The 19,388-nt window shown below is 36.1% G+C and overlaps 1 protein-coding gene across 4 annotated transcripts in view; it reads right to left on the reverse strand.

The window, feature by feature from the left end:
- Positions 1 to 19,388, reverse strand: part of LOC307005162 (caskin-2-like) — an 88,786-nt gene that overhangs the window by 27,749 nt on the left and 41,649 nt on the right. For all 4 annotated transcript variants that reach the window (XM_079625043.1, XM_079625042.1, XM_079625041.1 and 1 more), the window contains exons 4-7: positions 19,268 to 19,365; positions 17,186 to 17,331; positions 15,203 to 15,298; positions 9,039 to 9,169 (exon numbers count right to left, since the gene is read on the reverse strand). In XM_079625043.1, coding sequence (XP_079481169.1) covers positions 9,039 to 9,169; positions 15,203 to 15,298; positions 17,186 to 17,331; positions 19,268 to 19,365 — 471 coding nt within the window. The remainder of the gene's footprint in view (positions 1 to 9,038; positions 9,170 to 15,202; positions 15,299 to 17,185; positions 17,332 to 19,267; positions 19,366 to 19,388) is intronic.

Below are 19,388 nucleotides of genomic sequence, written 5' to 3' on the forward strand. Positions count from 1 at the left end.
ACACACACACACGGAATCAGAAACGCTCATCTGTGGGAATGCTGGATGGAATTTCAGTCCTGCACTGGAAATGCCAGGCATTGGGGGATCCGTTAGCGTGACAGCCGTAGAAACACACACACACACACACACACACACACGCACGCACACGCGCGCGATGTGACTATGCAAACTAAAAATGAACCACACTGCACAAATGTAAAAATTAGATCCTATTTTACTTTTTGTGCCAATATTTTCATGATAATTAAGCACATATTCCCTTCAAAATTGTCATTACTGTAAATATGTTTTTTTTTTACAAAAAAAAAACAAAAAAAAAAAACAGTTTTGTTAAATTTATAAAATATTTTTCACAATACAAAATAAGAATGTATGGAACCACATTTTCTGTCACGCCAGATAAAAATATGATTTTTACTAAAGCATGATTCACAATATAAAAGTCAGAATTATAACTTTTTATAAGATAAAAGGTTAAAATTATGACAGGAAAAAAAACGTTATTATGTTGAAATTATGACACAAAAAAGTCATACTTCTAAAATTTTGACTAACATAATTTAAATGATTTATGTCATAATTATCATTTACAGAAGGTTTTCTCAATTAATCATGAGAATTTGCTGGTAAATGTGCTTAATTGTCATGAAAACAATGTTACAATGCATACAACCATAGTGCTCCAAAAACAGGCTTTGTTTCATTTGGTTCAGTGTAATTTATTACCGGTATTATTTTGTCTCTCAAAACTGTAAATCTCTCTGATATGATCTTAAAGAGTTTGATCTGATACAAGAAGTGCTGTGTGTGTGTTCGAGAATAAGACTGATGACTCAAAGCAGTGTTTAATCCACTCACGAGCACACTCATCTCAGACAGATCACACATAGAGGTGATGGTGATCACACATATTTAGAGAGACTGGGACACTCCTCTCCCTCGGGACGATCTAGCGGGGGATCGTGAGTCAGACAGTTCCCAGTCTCATCCTCATCCTGTGTGGGTACAGTGTCTGGATGGCACAGTGTGGGTGTGTGTCTGATCTCAAATCACAAAGATCTACACAATTATTGTCAAAGTATATGTCATATTTAAATGAAGAGTTTAGAGAGTAGCCCACTAGAAAATATTTCAAACTTTTTATTTAAAGCTACAATATGTAATTTTTTTCCGCCGCTAGGGGTCGCTAACCTATAATAATAACAAAGGCGTAGGTTGATGACGCATAAGCGGAATTGTGGATCTTGTCGTCAAGCTGATGGATCTAATAATGTTTATGGATGAGTGAATACACTGATGTTTTTAACATGACTGTGGTATGAAGCAGGGCGCGATTGCTAATGAGAGACAGATACCAGGCTGGCCTGGACTCCGGGCTTCTGCGTGATGATTGGAGGACTGCATCTCCTTTTGATTGACAGCGATTTTGTACAATAAACAGTCGCTGACGCGCACGCGGAAGCTATTCGAGCTAAGTCCCATCGCGGATTTTGAAAGTGTGACATAAGCTTATGTGAAGCATGATATAAGCATGTTGTAAAGTGTGACGTAAACATGTTGTGAAGCATGACATGAAGCGTGTTGCGAAGCATCATGTAAGTACGCTGAGGAGTGTGTTGTGAAGCATGTTGTGGTTTATGTGTGCTGTAAATCGTGTTGTCACATAAGCGTGTTGTGAAGCATCACATAAGCAAGCTAGGAAGCATTTTTGCAAAGCTTCATGTAAGTACCAAAGCATGACTTGTGTGTTGAAGTGTGTTGAGAAGCGTGACGTGAAGCGTGTTGTGAAGCTTGATGCAAGCGCTTTGTAAGGGTACCGAAGCGTGACGTTGATGTGATGCAAAATGTGATGTAAGCATGTTGTAAAGAGTGTCGTAAGCGTGTTTTAAAGCATGATAAAAGCATGTTGTAAAGAGTGTCGTAAGCGTGTTTTAAAGCATGATAAAAGCATGTTGTAAAGAGTGTCGTAAGCGTGTTTTAAAGCATGATAAAAGCATGTTGTAAAGAGTGTCGTAAGCGTGTTTTAAAGCATGATAAAAGCATGTTGTAAAGAGTGACATGTTGTAAAGAGTGTCGTAAGCGTGTTTTAAAGCATGATAAAAGCATGTTGTAAAGAGTGACATGTTGTAAAGAGTGTCGTAAGCGTGTTTTAAAGCATGATAAAAGCATGTTGTAAAGAGTGTCGTAAGCGTGTTTTAAAGCATGATAAAAGCATGTTGTAAAGAGTGTCGTAAGCGTGTTTTAAAGCATGATAAAAGCATGTTGTAAAGAGTGTCGTAAGCGTGTTTTAAAGCATGATAAAAGCATGTTGTAAAGAGTGTCGTAAGCGTGTTTTAAAGCATGATAAAAGCATGTTGTAAAGAGTGACATGTTGTAAAGTATGCATGTTGTAAAGAGTGATGTGTTGTAAAGCATGATATAAGCATGTTGTAAAGAGTGACATAAGCGTGTTGTGAAGCATGATATAAGCATGTTGTAAAGAGTGACATAAGCGTGTTGTGAAGCATGATATAAGCATGTTGTAAAGAGTGACATAAGCGTGTTGTGAAGCATGATATAAGCATGTTGTAAAGAGTGATGTGTTGTGAAGCATGATATAAGCATGTTGTAAAGAGTGACATAAGTGTTGTGAAGCATGATATAAGCATGTTGTAAAGAGTGACGTAAGCGTGTTGTGAAGCATGATATAAGCATGTTGTAAAGAGTGACATAAGCGTGTTGTGAAGCATGATATAAGCATGTTGTAAAGAGTGATGTGTTGTGAAGCTTGATATAAGCATGTTGTAAAGAGTGACATAAGCGTGTTGTGAAGCATGATATAAGCATGTTGTAAAGAGTGACATAAGCGTGTTGTGAAACATGATATAAGCATGTTGTAAAGAGTGATGTGTTGTGAAGCATGATATAAGCATGTTGTAAAGAGTGACATAAGCGTGTTGTGAATCATGATATAAGCATGTTGTAAAGAGTGATGTGTTGTGAAGCATGATATAAGCATGTTGTAAAGAGTGACATAAGTGTGTTGTGAAGCATGATATAAGCATGTTGTAAAGAGTGACATAAGTGTGTTGTGAAACATGACATAAGCATGTTGTAAAGAGTGACGTAAGCGTGTTGTGAAGCATGATATAAGCATGTTGTAAAGAGTGACATAAGCGTGTTGTGAAGCATGATATAAGCATGTTGTAAAGAGTGATGTGTTGTGAAGCTTGATATAAGCATGTTGTAAAGAGTGACATAAGCGTGTTGTGAAGCATGATATAAGCATGTTGTAAAGAGTGACATAAGCGTGTTGTGAAACATGATATAAGCATGTTGTAAAGAGTGATGTGTTGTGAAGCATGATATAAGCATGTTGTAAAGAGTGACATAAGCGTGTTGTGAAGCATGATATAAGCATGTTGTAAAGAGTGATGTGTTGTGAAGCATGATATAAGCATGTTGTAAAGAGTGACATAAGTGTGTTGTGAAGCATGATATAAGCATGTTGTAAAGAGTGATGTGTTGTCAAGCTTGATATAAGCATGTTGTAAAGAGTGACATAAGCGTGTTGTGAAGCATGATATAAGCATGTTGTAAAGAGTGACATAAGCGTGTTGTGAAGCATGATATAAGCATGTTGTAAAGAGTGACATAAGCGTGTTGTGAAGCATGATATAAGCATGTTGTAAAGAGTGTCATAGGCGTGTTGTGAAGCATGATATAAACATGTTGTAAAGAGTGTCATAAGCGTGTTGTGAAACATGATATAAGCATGTTGTAAAGAGTGATGTGTTGTGAAGCATGATATAAGCATGTTGTAAAGAGTGTCATAAGCGTGTTGTGAAACATGATATAAGCATGTTGTAAAGAGTGATGTGTTGTGAAGCATGATATAAACATGTTGTAAAGAGTGTCATAGGCGTGTTGTGAAACATGATATAAGCATGTTGTAAAGAGTGTCATAAGCGTGTTGTGAAACATGATATAAGCATGTTGTAAAGAGTGATGTGTTGTGAAGCATGATATAAGCATGTTGTAAAGAGTGACATAAGCGTGTTGTGAAACATGATATAAGCATGTTGTAAAGAGTGATGTGTTGTGAAGCATGATATAAGCATGTTGTAAAGAGTGACATAAGCGTGTTTTGAAGCATGATATAAGCATGTTGTAAAGAGTGATGTGTTGTGAAGCATGATATAAGCATGTTGTAAAGAGTGACATAAGTGTGTTGTGAAGCATGATATAAGCATGTTGTAAAGAGTGATGTGTTGTCAAGCTTGATATAAGCATGTTGTAAAGAGTGACATAACCGTGTTGTGAAGCATGATATAAGCATGTTGTAAAGAGTGACATAAGCGTGTTGTGAAGCATGATATAAGCATGTTGTAAAGAGTGACATAAGCGTGTTGTGAAGCATGATATAAGCATGTTGTAAAGAGTGTCATAGGCGTGTTGTGAAGCATGATATAAACATGTTGTAAAGAGTGTCATAAGCGTGTTGTGAAACATGATATAAGCATGTTGTAAAGAGTGATGTGTTGTGAAGCATGATATAAACATGTTGTAAAGAGTGTCATAGGCGTGTTGTGAAACATGATATAAGCATGTTGTAAAGAGTGTCATAAGCGTGTTGTGAAACATGATATAAGCATGTTGTAAAGAGTGATGTGTTGTGAAGCATGATATAAGCATGTTGTAAAGAGTGACATAAGCGTGTTGTGAAACATGATATAAGCATGTTGTAAAGAGTGATGTGTTGTGAAGCATGATATAAGCATGTTGTAAAGAGTGACATAAGTGTGTTGTGAAACATGACATAAGCATGTTGTAAAGAGTGACGTAAGCGTGTTGTGAAGCATGATATAAGCATGTTGTAAAGAGTGACATAAGCGTGTTGTGAAGCATGATATAAGCATGTTGTAAAGAGTGATGTGTTGTGAAGCATGATATAAGCATGTTGTAAAGAGTGTCATAGGCGTGTTGTGAAACATGACATAAACATGTTGTAAAGAGTGTCATAGGCGTGTTGTGAAACATGATATAAGCATGTTGTAAAGAGTGTCATAACGTGTTGTGAAACATGACATAAGCATGTTGTAAAGAGTGATGTGTTGTGAAGCATGATATAAGCATGTTGTAAAGAGTGACATAAGCGTGTTGTGAAGCATGATATAAACATGTTGTAAAGAGTGACATAAGCGTGTTGTGAAGCATGATATAAGCATGTTGTAAAGAGTGTCATAAGCGTGTTGTGAAGCATGATATAAGCATGTTGTAAAGAGTGATGTGTTGTGAAGCATGATATAAGCATGTTGTAAAGAGTGACATAAGCGTGTTGTGAAGCATGATATAAGCATGTTGTAAAGAGTGACATAAGCGTGTTGTGAAGCATGATATAAGCATGTTGTAAAGAGTGACATAAGCGTGTTGTGAAGCATGATATAAGCATGTTGTAAAGAGTGTCATAAGCGTGTTGTGAAGCATGATATAAGCATGTTGTAAAGAGTGACATAAGCGTGTTGTGAAGTATGATATAAGCATGTTGTAAAGAGTGATGTGTTGTGAAGCATGATATAAGCATGTTGTAAAGAGTGATGTGTTGTGAAACATGACATAAGCATGTTGTAAAGAGTGATGTGTTGTGAAGCATGATATAAGCATGTTGTAAAGAGTGTCATAAGCGTGTTGTGAAGCATGATATAAGCATGTTGTAAAGACTGTCATAAGCGTGTTGTGAAGCATGATATAAGCATGTTGTAAAGAGTGATGTGTTGTGAAGCATGATATAAGCATGTTGTAAAGAGTGATGTGTTGTGAAGCATGATATAAGCATGTTGTAAAGAGTGATGTGTTGTGAAGCATGATATAAGCATGTTGTAAAGAGTGTCATAAGCGTGTTGTGAAACATGATATAAGCATGTTGTAAAGAGTGATGTGTTGTGAAGCATGATATAAGCATGTTGTAAAGAGTGATGTGTTGTGAAGCATGATATAAGCATGTTGTAAAGAGTGACATAAGTGTGTTGTGAAGCATGATATAAGCATGTTGTAAAGAGTGATGTGTTGTGAAGCATGATATAAGCATGTTGTAAAGAGTGACATAAGAGTGTTGTGAAGCATGATATAAGCATGTTGTAAAGAGTGATGTGTTGTGAAGCATGATATAAGCATGTTGTAAAGAGTGATGTGTTGTGAAGCATGATATAAGCATGTTGTAAAGAGTGATGTGTTGTGAAGCATGATATAAGCATGTTGTAAAGAGTGATGTGTTGTGAAACATGATATAAGCATGTTGTAAAGAGTGACGTAAGCGTGTTGTGAAGCATGATATAAGCATGTTGTAAAGAGTGACGTGTTGTGAAGCATGATATAAACATGTTGTAAAGAGTGACATAAACGTGTTGTGAAGCATGATATAAGCATGTTGTAAAGAGTGACATAAGCGTGTTGTGAAGCATGATATAAGCATGTTGTAAAGAGTGATGTGTTGTGAAGCATGATATAAGCATGTTGTAAAGAGTGATGTGTTGTGAAGCATGATATAAGCATGTTGTAAAGAGTGTCATAGGCGTGTTGTGAAGCATGATATAAGCATGTTGTAAAGAGTGACGTAAGCGTGTTGTGAAGCATGATATAAGCATGTTGTAAAGAGTGATGTGTTGTGAAGCATGATATAAGCATGTTGTAAAGAGTGACATAAGTGTGTTGTGAAGCATGATATAAGCATGTTGTAAAGAGTGATGTGTTGTGAAGCATGATATAAGCATGTTGTAAAGAGTGACATGTTGTGAAGCATGATATAAGCATGTTGTAAAGAGTGTCATAAGCGTGTTGTGAAGCATGATATAAGCATGTTGTAAAGAGTGTCATAAGCGTGTTGTGAAGCATGATATAAGCATGTTGTAAAGAGTGATGTGTTGTGAAGCATGATATAAGCATGTTGTAAAGAGTGATGTGTTGTGAAGCATGATATAAGCATGTTGTAAAGAGTGTCATAAGCGTGTTGTGAAGCATGATATAAGCATGTTGTAAAGAGTGATGTGTTGTGAAGCATGATATAAGCATGTTGTAAAGAGTGTCATAAGCGTGTTGTGAAACATGATATAAGCATGTTGTAAAGAGTGATGTGTTGTGAAGCATGATATAAGCATGTTGTAAAGAGTGATGTGTTGTGAAGCATGATATAAGCATGTTGTAAAGAGTGACATAAGTGTGTTGTGAAGCATGATATAAGCATGTTGTAAAGAGTGATGTGTTGTGAAGCATGATATAAGCATGTTGTAAAGAGTGACATAAGTGTGTTGTGAAGCATGATATAAGCATGTTGTAAAGAGTGATGTGTTGTGAAGCATGATATAAGCATGTTGTAAAGAGTGATGTGTTGTGAAGCATGATATAAGCATGTTGTAAAGAGTGACATAAGTGTGTTGTGAAGCATGATATAAGCATGTTGTAAAGAGTGATGTGTTGTGAAGCATGATATAAGCATGTTGTAAAGAGTGACGTAAGCGTGTTGTGAAGCATGATATAAGCATGTTGTAAAGAGTGACGTGTTGTGAAGCATGATATAAACATGTTGTAAAGAGTGACATAAACGTGTTGTGAAGCATGATATAAGCATGTTGTAAAGAGTGACATAAGCGTGTTGTGAAGCATGATATAAGCATGTTGTAAAGAGTGATGTGTTGTGAAGCATGATATAAGCATGTTGTAAAGAGTGATGTGTTGTGAAGCATGATATAAGCATGTTGTAAAGAGTGTCATAGGCGTGTTGTGAAGCATGATATAAGCATGTTGTAAAGAGTGACGTAAGCGTGTTGTGAAGCATGATATAAGCATGTTGTAAAGAGTGATGTGTTGTGAAGCATGATATAAGCATGTTGTAAAGAGTGTCATAAGCGTGTTGTGAAGCATGATATAAGCATGTTGTAAAGAGTGACATAAGTGTGTTGTGAAGCATGATATAAGCATGTTGTAAAGAGTGATGTGTTGTGAAGCATGATATAAGCATGTTGTAAAGAGTGTCATAAGCGTGTTGTGAAGCATGATATAAGCATGTTGTAAAGAGTGATGTGTTGTGAAGCATGATATAAGCATGTTGTAAAGAGTGTCATAAGCGTGTTGTGAAACATGATATAAGCATGTTGTAAAGAGTGATGTGTTGTGAAGCATGATATAAGCATGTTGTAAAGAGTGACGTAAGCGTGTTGTGAAGCATGATATAAGCATGTTGTAAAGAGTGACATAAGCGTGTTGTGAAGCATGATATAAGCATGTTGTAAAGAGTGATGTGTTGTGAAGCATGATATAAGCATGTTGTAAAGAGTGACGTAAGCGTGTTGTGAAGCATGATATAAGCATGTTGTAAAGAGTGATGTGTTGTGAAGCATGATATAAGCATGTTGTAAAGAGTGACATAAGTGTGTTGTGAAGCATGATATAAGCATGTTGTAAAGAGTGATGTGTTGTGAAGCATGATATAAGCATGTTGTAAAGAGTGATGTGTTGTGAAGCATGATATAAGCATGTTGTAAAGAGTGACGAAAGCAAAAACTTTTTTTGCTGACAGTATTTATTTTTGATAAATGCATTACTAGAATAACATGAAGTGCTTCATTATGCAGTGAATATTGAACTGTTTCGCCAACATACGAGTGTTTAGTTCGCTGTGTTCATTGTTTTGAGAGCATCTACACTCAGTTGGAGAAATGTGTCAAATCAACTGAGGAAAAATAATAATGCCGAATTGAACTTATGTTCACAGGTTTGCATATCGGTTTTGAATGTGGCTCATCCCATCGGAATGTTTTATAAGGGTAATTTTTACAATATATCAGCTGTGTTTCTGCACGTACACTGAAATCAGCCAAGAATTAAATGCAGCGTCAATGCATTAAACACACAACAGAGCTGACACACATGCAGCTCTCCAGAGAGACAGGAAAGCCCGACACAGCTGAGGCTGATGCCTACAGATGCGCCACACACACACACACACACACACACACACACACACACACACACACACACACACAAGTTATTCAAGAGCTCACCAGATGACATCCTTGTGTCCGTTGCGTGCGGCGAGATGCAGAGGAGTGTTACAGTTTGAGTCCGAAGCGTCTTTCCGATTCCCCTCTAATAGAGACGCAACCATATTACTGTTCAACAACAGCTGAGCCACCTACAAGAGAGACCGAGATCATCAGCACATTCTGTTGTTATAGATGACTAAAACTAAAACTGTTAAAAATCGTTTTCGGTAATTAAATCAATCCTGAAATACAATACAAAAACATTTATAACAAAACCTAAAAAATTACTTACAAATGAGAAATGGTGCCTTGTCAACTAATTGAAATAGGTTTGAATTGTAGTTCTAAATGACTAAAACTCAAATAAAAAAGCATTAATTAAGAAGAAAATAATAGCACAATTCAAAAAATATATATATATATATATCAATAAACACTATAACACAGTATAAATAATACTAAAATATATTTTTTACAATAAAAATATTTTATTGTATTTGACAAAATTACTTAACATCACTACAGTATTTATTTACACATTTTGTAGTATTCTCAATAGGCCTCATTCCTAAAGCACAAGCATAATCAATTATAAATAAACAAAACCATTCTTACATCGTACATAAAGCTACAAACACTTTTAACCAATGTATGTTGTGTCCGAAATCGAACCCTTCCCTACAATAGTATGTGAAAAATAGTACGCCAAAAGAGTATTATGTCCGAATTCACAGTACACATAAAAGAGTCGGCGAAAAGTCCCAAGATGACTTCTGGCGATATTCTGTGACAACATGGCGGATAGAGTACGTCCGAATTTCATTCATACTACACACATTCATACTTAGAGAACATCATTTTTTTAACGTTGCGAAGTAAATTCAAATGTAGTACCAAGTACCTATTTCCTATTTTTTTATGCTAAAACTGAATTGAGAGAAAAATATTTTGGACGAAAGTGTCAAAAAAAGCTGAAAAAGGGTGTTAAGAAGAGATTAAATGTGTTTTTTATAACACACACACACACACACACACACACACACACGTGCGCAGAGGTCTCTTGTGTTGGCTCTCAGCGGTCTCAAAGGTGAGGATGAGCTCATGCTAATGTGTCCCAGTGACCATTAACACCCCAAAACATCTGGGCCACAAACTAATAGAGCTGAGGAGAAGTTTCAATTGATTTCTGCAGTTTGAGCGTCAGTCAAGCGTCAGGCTTGTCTTGCACTGGGGATTATGGGATAGTGTGGAGTGAAGTGGACCATGCATGGAAAAACTGTTTAAAAAGTAAAAGCTTCTTTGAGCAAAATCAATTATTTGGTAATTAAATACTTCCATTTTATTTCATAGTTTTCATGGCAAAAATGCAGACAACAGTACTTATAAAGATATAATTATCATAAAGTTACACATATTGAGTAGATATACTACAGTTTTGACAGGTAGTGGTAAAGTCTGAATTTTTCTATCCGCAATCATGCTCACGTTGACTTTTATTGACAACGCATTGAAAGCAATAATTTGTCATGTTGAAGATGCTGTACTGTATTTTAAAGCGGTGGTTGATTATGATTTCACTTTCTAACTTTAGTTAGTGTGTAATGTTGCTGTTTGAGCATAAACAACATCTGCAAAGTTACAACGCTCAAAGTTCAAAGCAAAGGGATATATTTGCTTTTAAGGACTACAACAAACGGCTGGTATGGACTACACGACATTCCTCCCGGGTTAGTGACATCACCAACCCTAAATTTACATAAACCCGTTCCCGGGACACAATAGATTATCAAGATAGAATATGCTAATCAGTGACTAGAAGATATCTACACATAAGCTACATAAATTCACCAACTAACCATTCAGAAACGTTGTCTACATGTCACTTCTTCTTGAGTCTCTCCATATTTCTGACTCCGGTTTGAACATAAAAGGCTCAAAGTTTTAGAAATTTTCAGTGCATCTCTGTGTGAGGTAAAAGGACACAAGCTCTTGTAGCTCCGCCCCCTGTGCCGGGAGCAGCAGCTCATTTGCATTTAAAGGGACAGACACAAAAACAGTGCGTTTTTGCTCACCCTTAAAAAGTGTCAACTTTAACATGCATTATAAAAATATCTGTGGGGTATTTTGAGCTAAAACTTCACACACACACTCTGGGGTCATCAGAGATTTATTGTACATCTTGTGAAAAGCGCATTATACCACCCCTTTAAAGGCACACCCTAAGCAGCAGCACTGAGTCGGGTGAGAGAGAAAGACATTATCCAGTTGCTTCAGCCGCACCCTGATAGCTCAATACAGCAGCTGATTAAATACCACACATACACACACTGCCCTTAAAGTCACACCTCCAAAAGGCCTAAATACACAGCTGAACTGAAATCAAACACCACTGGGCATGTGTGTGCGAGAACATGTCAAACTGAGATCCGAGCTCCTATTCACTGAGTGAACGAATGACACAAAGACAGACAGGAAAAGTAAAAATCACAGTCAGGGCAGAAAGAGACAGAAGAGGAACATTAATGTATTACACACACACACACACACACACACATGATATGATGCTCTCTTCTCACGAAAACTGTCAATATTTTCCATGTAACATTTTTAGTTAATCATTTACAAAATGTAAATAATGAGTCAGCACATCATCAATCCCTCTTCCAAAACATGTTTTTGTCCTGATTCACTTCGATAAGACTGTTGGTGTTTATATTTATAACCTGTCGGAACAGTTTTCATGGGAAATTGCATACATCTGTCACTCGCCCATGCATGTCTTGTCATATCCATAAATAGAGAAAAGTTGCTCTGGCTACTTTGGCGTGTGTATAGTGTGGGAGTGGCATCGGTTAGTTGAGTCACAATGAGCGAAAAAAAAAAGTTTGACATGGAGAAGCTAAGGGTCAGATTTACTAAACAGGGCAAATTAGTGTGAGAGCGCAATCCCAGTGTTGTCACGGTACCAACATTTCAGTGTTCGGTACCAATACCAGTGAAAATCCACGGTTCTCGGTACCAATTTCAGTACCAAAGCTTAATTTAGATTAAATTTACATATATTAAAGTATTTATATCAAGGTTACAAAGATGAAAGAAAAACACTTTATAATAAGATTTAATTTGTTAGATAACATTAGATAAAATGACCTGACAATAAACAATAGTTATATGCTGTAGCAATTATTCTCCTTGGGGTTCATGTACTAATACATTTTTTAAATCAAAAGTTAACATTATTTCTGTTAACATTATTTAATGCACAATGAATGAAGTGAATAAACACGAACAATCAAGTGTTTGTATTAAATAACATTCACAAACATTAATTAATGTTGTAAAAAATATATTGTTCATTCAACGTGTTGATGTTAGATAGCGCATTAAAGGAGAACTCCGGTCAATTTTAACATTGAGCTCATTTTTTTGTAAATTTGGAGTGCTGTCAATACAGAGAACAACGACAAAAATCGGTGTTGCCTACACTGTGTTATCCTATTTTTTAAATTTGCACTCTGTTGACTTCAATGGGGCAAGTTTTAAACCTGCTTTTATCCTCTTAACATATTTGATGTTTCATTACAAGTGCCCAGCCATGTTGAGTGATTCCTTCAGAGTGAACACGGTGAATCTGACTGCAGTAGATGTGAAAGATATGAATAAAAATGATGTTATTTCAGCCAGCGCAAATACCTGTATTTACATCCTGTTTTCGGTCGAAGTCCAAAGTAGTCGATTGTCGAGTTCACGCGCGTGATCATAGGTAACTAAACTTATGCGCGTGAACTCGACAATCGACTACTTTGGACTTCGACCGAAAACAGGATGTAAATACAGGTATTTGCGCTGGCTGAAATAACATCATTTTTATTCATATCTTTCACATCTACTGCAGTCAGATTCACTCGTGTTCACTCTAAAAGAATCACTCACATGGCTGGGCACTTGTATGACACATCAAGGATGTTAAGAGGCTAAAAGCAGGTTTAAAACTTGCCCCATTGAAGTCAATAGGGTGCAAATTTAAAAAAGAGGATAACACGGTGTAGGCAACACTGATTTTTGTAGTTGTTCTCTGTATTGACAGCACTCCAAATTTACAAAAAAATGAGCTCAATGTTTAAATTGACCGGAGTTCTCCTTTAAGTAATGTTAATTGAATGGTATCTTATTGTAGTGTTACCAAACTATACAGGAGATAAAACGTGTTTTATTTGACTTGAATGTAGCCTACTTTTATTTAATCCAAAACTGCGTTCATATTTAATAAAATAAAAAAAACGCTATGGCAACGTGACATTAGCCGAATCCAAAATATTTCCATATGAGGCTCTTTCCTTCTTTCTTGTCAACAAGAGGATTCAGAGCCACCGCTGGTCGCCATGTCTCAGTGTTTTTATGAAGAGGACGCAACTGTGCACCTTTCGGACAGCGCATCAAGAACCGGATTAACCCGGTACATTGGTACCGCTGGTACTTAAGAAAAGCTGGTACCGTAACGGTACATTTTTTTTAGTACCGACTTGGTATCGAAGTACCGGGTCTTTTTGGACAACACTACCTGACAGGATAAAAAAATGTAACACCAAAAGAGGGTTTGCGCTGGCGCAAGCTGTTAATAAATCTGGCTCTAAATCTCCAAACACCGGGGATTCACTCGTTTCAAACAAACGCCGAACAGAGGAGAGTCTGCTGGCAAAAAGAAACTGAGACAGAGCTCGTAATAAAACAAGAATCAACATTAGCTTGGCTTTTCAGAGATGGTGAGAACTGCAAGATTTAAAAAAAAGTCATAAAAGCGACAGACAGATGGCGTTTTTATCACTCAACAGGAGAGTAAAGTATTTTATTGAACAGATAAACTGCCATATGTTGCTCTCTAAGTTCTCTGAGTTCATTGTAAAGCATTATTGTGAAGGGTCATTTCATTATGATTATAGTAGCTCTGTGCTGGAATTTAGTTTCAAGGAAGTACCGTGTCCATCAATGTGTAAAGCTACAGTAACGTCCTCAGCTAGTCTAAACCGGTTATATTTCTTAAGCCTAGCAGTGAATGTTTTATGAGCAGTAGATTTACCATAATCATCCGCACAGACACACACAGCCAAAGCACACCCAGAACAATGTTCTTCCGCAAAATGCATGCAGTTTTGTTTTTTAACCTATAGAGGGCCAAAATTACATAGTGTACCTTTGCTTGAGGAATTGAGGATTTTTTTTTTCTTTTGTAACATTATTTTTATGATAGCTCAGCAAATTTTCCACCCAAATATTCTCATTACAGCAAAGCAAAAAAAACCAACAACATATTTTCCGGACTATAAGTCGCATCAGTCAAAAAATGCGTCATGAAGAGTAAAAAAACATATATAAGTCGCACTGGACTATAAGTCGTATTTATTTAGAAATGTATTTTTACAAAATCCAAGACCAAGAACAGACATTTAATCTGGAAAGGCAAGTTATTCAGCTCTACAACAGCACACAGAACAACAGGCTGAATAGGTGTCCGGTATGTTAACGTAACACATTAACAGTTATTCAGCTGCACAATAGCATAAAGAACATATACCTGGGAGGCTGAATAGGCTAAATTAACATTAGCCAGCGAGTCCAACAAGTTACCGGTAAGCAAGTTCACCAAGCTCCCGCGATCTCATTCCACAACACTGAATCCACTGAACTCTTCCTCTGTGTCGCTTCTGAACAACTCCGCCAACTAGAGCGCCCTCTCGCGGCTGTAGACGGTAATGTTTTCTCTTGGTTCATCTCAGTCAGTATGAATTAATTTTTATATAAGTCGCACCTGACTATAAGTCGCAGGACCAGCCAAATTATATATAAAAAAGTGTGACTTATAGTCCGCAAAATACGGTATATAATTTTAATTCTTTCAGTACTTGTAAAGTGTTCAATACTTGCATCAGAACCTCTCTAGTAAATCACATGTTATTTTGTTTAGTTGTCTATGCAGAATTACGGGAGAATCGTGATCTCTATTTGAAACAAAAGCAGCTCTGCTAGACATGTTCTTGTCAGATTGTGAGATTCAACCGCATATCAGATGACAGAGTTCATGAGATCACAGTAGTCGTCATAGTGACAGTGATGTAACGAATGACGATCCCACATGAAGAATGTTCATAAACAAGCTAGAAACGAACAGAGATGAGATGACTGACCTTCACCCGGCCAAACTCACAGGCCAGATCCAGAGGAGTCTTCTTAGGCTTATTTAGCACGCACGGGTTCGACTGGTGCTGCAACAACATCTCAGACTGATGAACAGAGAGAGACAGAAAGATTAGACGAATTATGTTTGTTATGAACTATCCAACTTGTTACAAGAGAAAGAAAATAATCATAAAAACAGGCAGATTATCTTTATCCATCACTAATACTGTACATACACACAAAAAGAAAAAAACAACAATCTGGGGTCACTTGTGGATGTCGCAACGCAGATATCATATTTCTTTGCATTTCAGTGAGCTGATGTCAGTATCCAACAACACCGCTTCTCAAACAGGGATGGACTGGCCAGTTTTCTCTGTTGGGCTGACTGGGCTTGGCTTTTGCAACCAAATTTTTAAACAAAGTAATTATGGAAAGATTTTCAATAGAAAAAAACATTGAACAATGTCAGGCCGGCCCATAGATGATAGACTGATCCCTTACGGAACAAAAATATATGGGAATATACAATATATAATGCGATATATTACATAATACATCTCCATATATGGGAAACTAGTGCTTATATTTTTTCAATATACTGCAATATGTGCATTGACCATGTATAGCTATATATTAACAAATATAAAATATTCATAAGACAAAAATAGCATTACATGTAATATTCACAAAGTTTTATCCTTTATTGTGTACATGTATTGCACATACATGTTCCCATATAAATGTGAATGTATGTTCACACACACACACATATATATATATATATATATATATATATATATATATATATATATATATATATATATATATATATATACACAAACATTCAAGGAATGAGTTACAACATATTTCTAGTTCCCAGCATGCTTTGCTTCTGACTGTTAAAGGAAAGCAAATGTTAAAATTAAGTGTTATTTAATGTGTTTTGCTCAATATGTTCTATTATTTTTTCATTTAAAAGGTTTTCTGGTATGTGCGCGTTTTTGGGGTTACGATAGTGCTGAAGAGTAGAGCCGATGATTGGACCAACATAATTAAGATTATAGTTACTGTATTTTTAAAGTAATGGCTGTGCACTCCTCAGTACAGTGATAGTCTCTTGGTTAAATACTTTAGTACATGCAGGTGTGCTTGTACTTTTGTTAACTAGCTTGAAAATATGAGACATTTATAATGTAAATAATTAAAAATGAGACATTATATAATATATTTCTCTATATATGTGTATATCTGGAATATATTACACATGCCGTACCATATCTAATCACACATACATCTATATATTATGAACTGTATTACTGAATAAAAATATGTCATACATTATGATATATTAGTAAACCTATTGTCACATAGTTTTCAATATATGAAAAGCGGCAATTCCTCATGTATTATTCAATATATTGTAATACAGGTGAAACTCGAAAAATTTTAATATGGTGCAAAAGTTCATTGATTTCAGTAATTCAGCTTAAAAGGTTAAACTAATATATTATATAGACTCATTACATGCAAAGTGAGATATTTCAGCCTTTATTTGTTATAATTTTGATGATTTTGGCTTACAGCTTATGAAAACCTTTTCACAATACTCTAATTTTGAATTTGGGGTTTTCATAAGCTGTAAGCCAAAATCATCAAAATTATAACAAATAAAGGCTTGAAATATCTCACTTTGCATGTAATGAGTCTATATAATATATTAGTTTCACCTTTTAAGTTGAATTACTGAAATAAAGGAACTTTTGCACGATATTCACATTTTTCGAGTTTCACCTGTATATTAACACAAAATATTATTCTGTATATTTTCAAATATACGGTTAAACCATTTAATATATTGATCACTCATATATGGGAAATATATTTTCGTTCCGTAAGGGAAAAACTGCTCTGCCGTTTGTTTTTGTGACGTGTTTGTGAAGACCAGCAACTGTTTTGAAGCATCTGAGAGCTGGCTCATGGATACGCACCACCTCATAGTGTCCGTACTGAGCGGCCAGGTGAAGAGGAATCTGCCCGTCGTGAGACGCGCTGTTAACCGCGGCCCCTGACCTCAGCAGCATGAGCACTGAGTCGGCTTTACCCTGCCATGCTGCGTAATGCAGCGGCCGCATCCCTGCAGAACAAAACATACAAAAATTCAACCTCTGACTCAGAGATCTGTGAGCTGTGTACAAGACTGAGCAAAATGTAAGAATCGGCTCCATTTCAATTCATGTGTTGAGGCTCGTTCACACCGAGGACGATGACTAATGATACCGATAAAGATATAGTTTTAAAAATGGGTCTAAATTTGAAAGAATAGCACCAGTCCACACCACAACTAAAACGATAACAAGTTAAAACAGAAATAATGTCAGTGGAATCGCTTTCCCAATGTTTTTTTCCAGCTGATGAGCGATGAAAACATTGACAGCCAATCAGAATCCACCCTGTTTAAAGAGCGTGAGCATTTAAAGTGACAGACGACAAAACGGCAGAACAACATTGTACGTTGCTGTGGACGCTAATATAGACAGTATGCAACATGATTGGATTTAATAGGGGAAACTGCGAAAATGTGAGTGAAACAAACGATTAACAGTTTAAACTCGATAGATATTGTTCCTCACAACTTACCAAAGATCTGTGGATATTGACATGCAGCCAGGAATCTTGTGTTCTGATATTTATATGTGCCTGATTTCGACGCCGGGAAAATATATAAAGCAAATTTGCTTGTGAATGCTTTATATATAAATACAAACAATATAGGCAGGTCTAAATCTGGGTGATCACTTAAATCAAGTAAGGGATAATGTACATCCAGGCATACGGGATCCAAGGGATCCGGTATACAGTCATAGCACTTATTACACAACATTTCACCACATATAAAATAATGGGGATAAGAGATATTGATTTGATATGAAACTGTTTTAAAATCGTAATGGTTTTTTATCTTATAATCCAACAGTGTACAAAACAATAGTCGCAAAACGGCAGCAGCTGAAGAAAAGAGAGAGCGAGTCCACGACACTGGATGACATAAATAAATAACTACACAAAATATTGATTTGACAGAGTTTTATTAGCTCACCAAACGCAAAACTTCCACGAAGAAAAAAACTTTGGTGACTTTAGTAACCCTGACGAGCTTGTCTTTATCTATTTTCAGCGGTTGTTATCTGGGAATAACATACCACTGGGTGGCGCGATTGACCAATCAGAATCAAGTATTTCACAGAGCCGTGTAAATTAATAATGTTATATATATCGTCATATCGTTCAGCCCTAAAACTTATATAGATTTTGTCAGTTTATAAAAATTGTAAGTCAATATAATATATAAGAATACAATATATAGTAGGGCTGTAAACGATTAATCGCGATTAATCGCATCCAAAATAAAAGTTTGTGTTTACATAATATATGTGTGTGTATTGTGTATAATTATTTTGTATATATAAATACACACACATGCATGTATATATTTGAGAAATATTTGTATTTATATACTGCATATATATTTTTATATAATTTATATTATATATAAATAGAACTATTTTATATATAAATAACAAATTTTTTTATATATATATACATGCATGTGTGTGTATTTATATATACAAAATAATTATCCACAATACACACACATATATTATGTAAACACAAACTTTTATTTTGGATGCGATTAATCGCTTACAGCCCTAATATATAGGATTTTACCCCAAAATTCAGCATATTGACCCAAAATGATAACTGCAAATCTACGATTCGCTGCCTGGAGTCCAGTTGTTCCTGTGAATTGCGACGATCCATTTGCTTCTCTTTTCTGTAGCTTTCAGCAGTCTGTAAAAAAATACCTAATTTCTTGTCAAATCTATTTGTATGGTTTTTATATGCGTTTTACATGTGTTTGTCGCAAGCATTCACGCTGAAACCCATTTTTTGCCGCTCAGTGGGCGTAACCGCAGTCACTCCTGCCGACGGTGACGGCACATGCATACCCTCTATAGTCATCGTTATTTTGTAGTCATCATTCTTGGTGTTAATGAGGAGGCAGTTCTAACCGTTGCTATCCTTGATGTCCACAACAGCCTGAGCCTCCAACAGCAGGGAGAGCAACTCCGTAGTGCCTGTGAGAGCAGCATGATGCAACGCTGAAAACCTGAGAGGAGGAGAGAAAAACAG

Source organism: Phoxinus phoxinus, assembly GCF_949152265.1.
Source record: "Phoxinus phoxinus genome assembly, chromosome: 1".
In the NCBI taxonomy this organism is placed as follows: domain Eukaryota; kingdom Metazoa; phylum Chordata; class Actinopteri; order Cypriniformes; family Leuciscidae; genus Phoxinus; species Phoxinus phoxinus.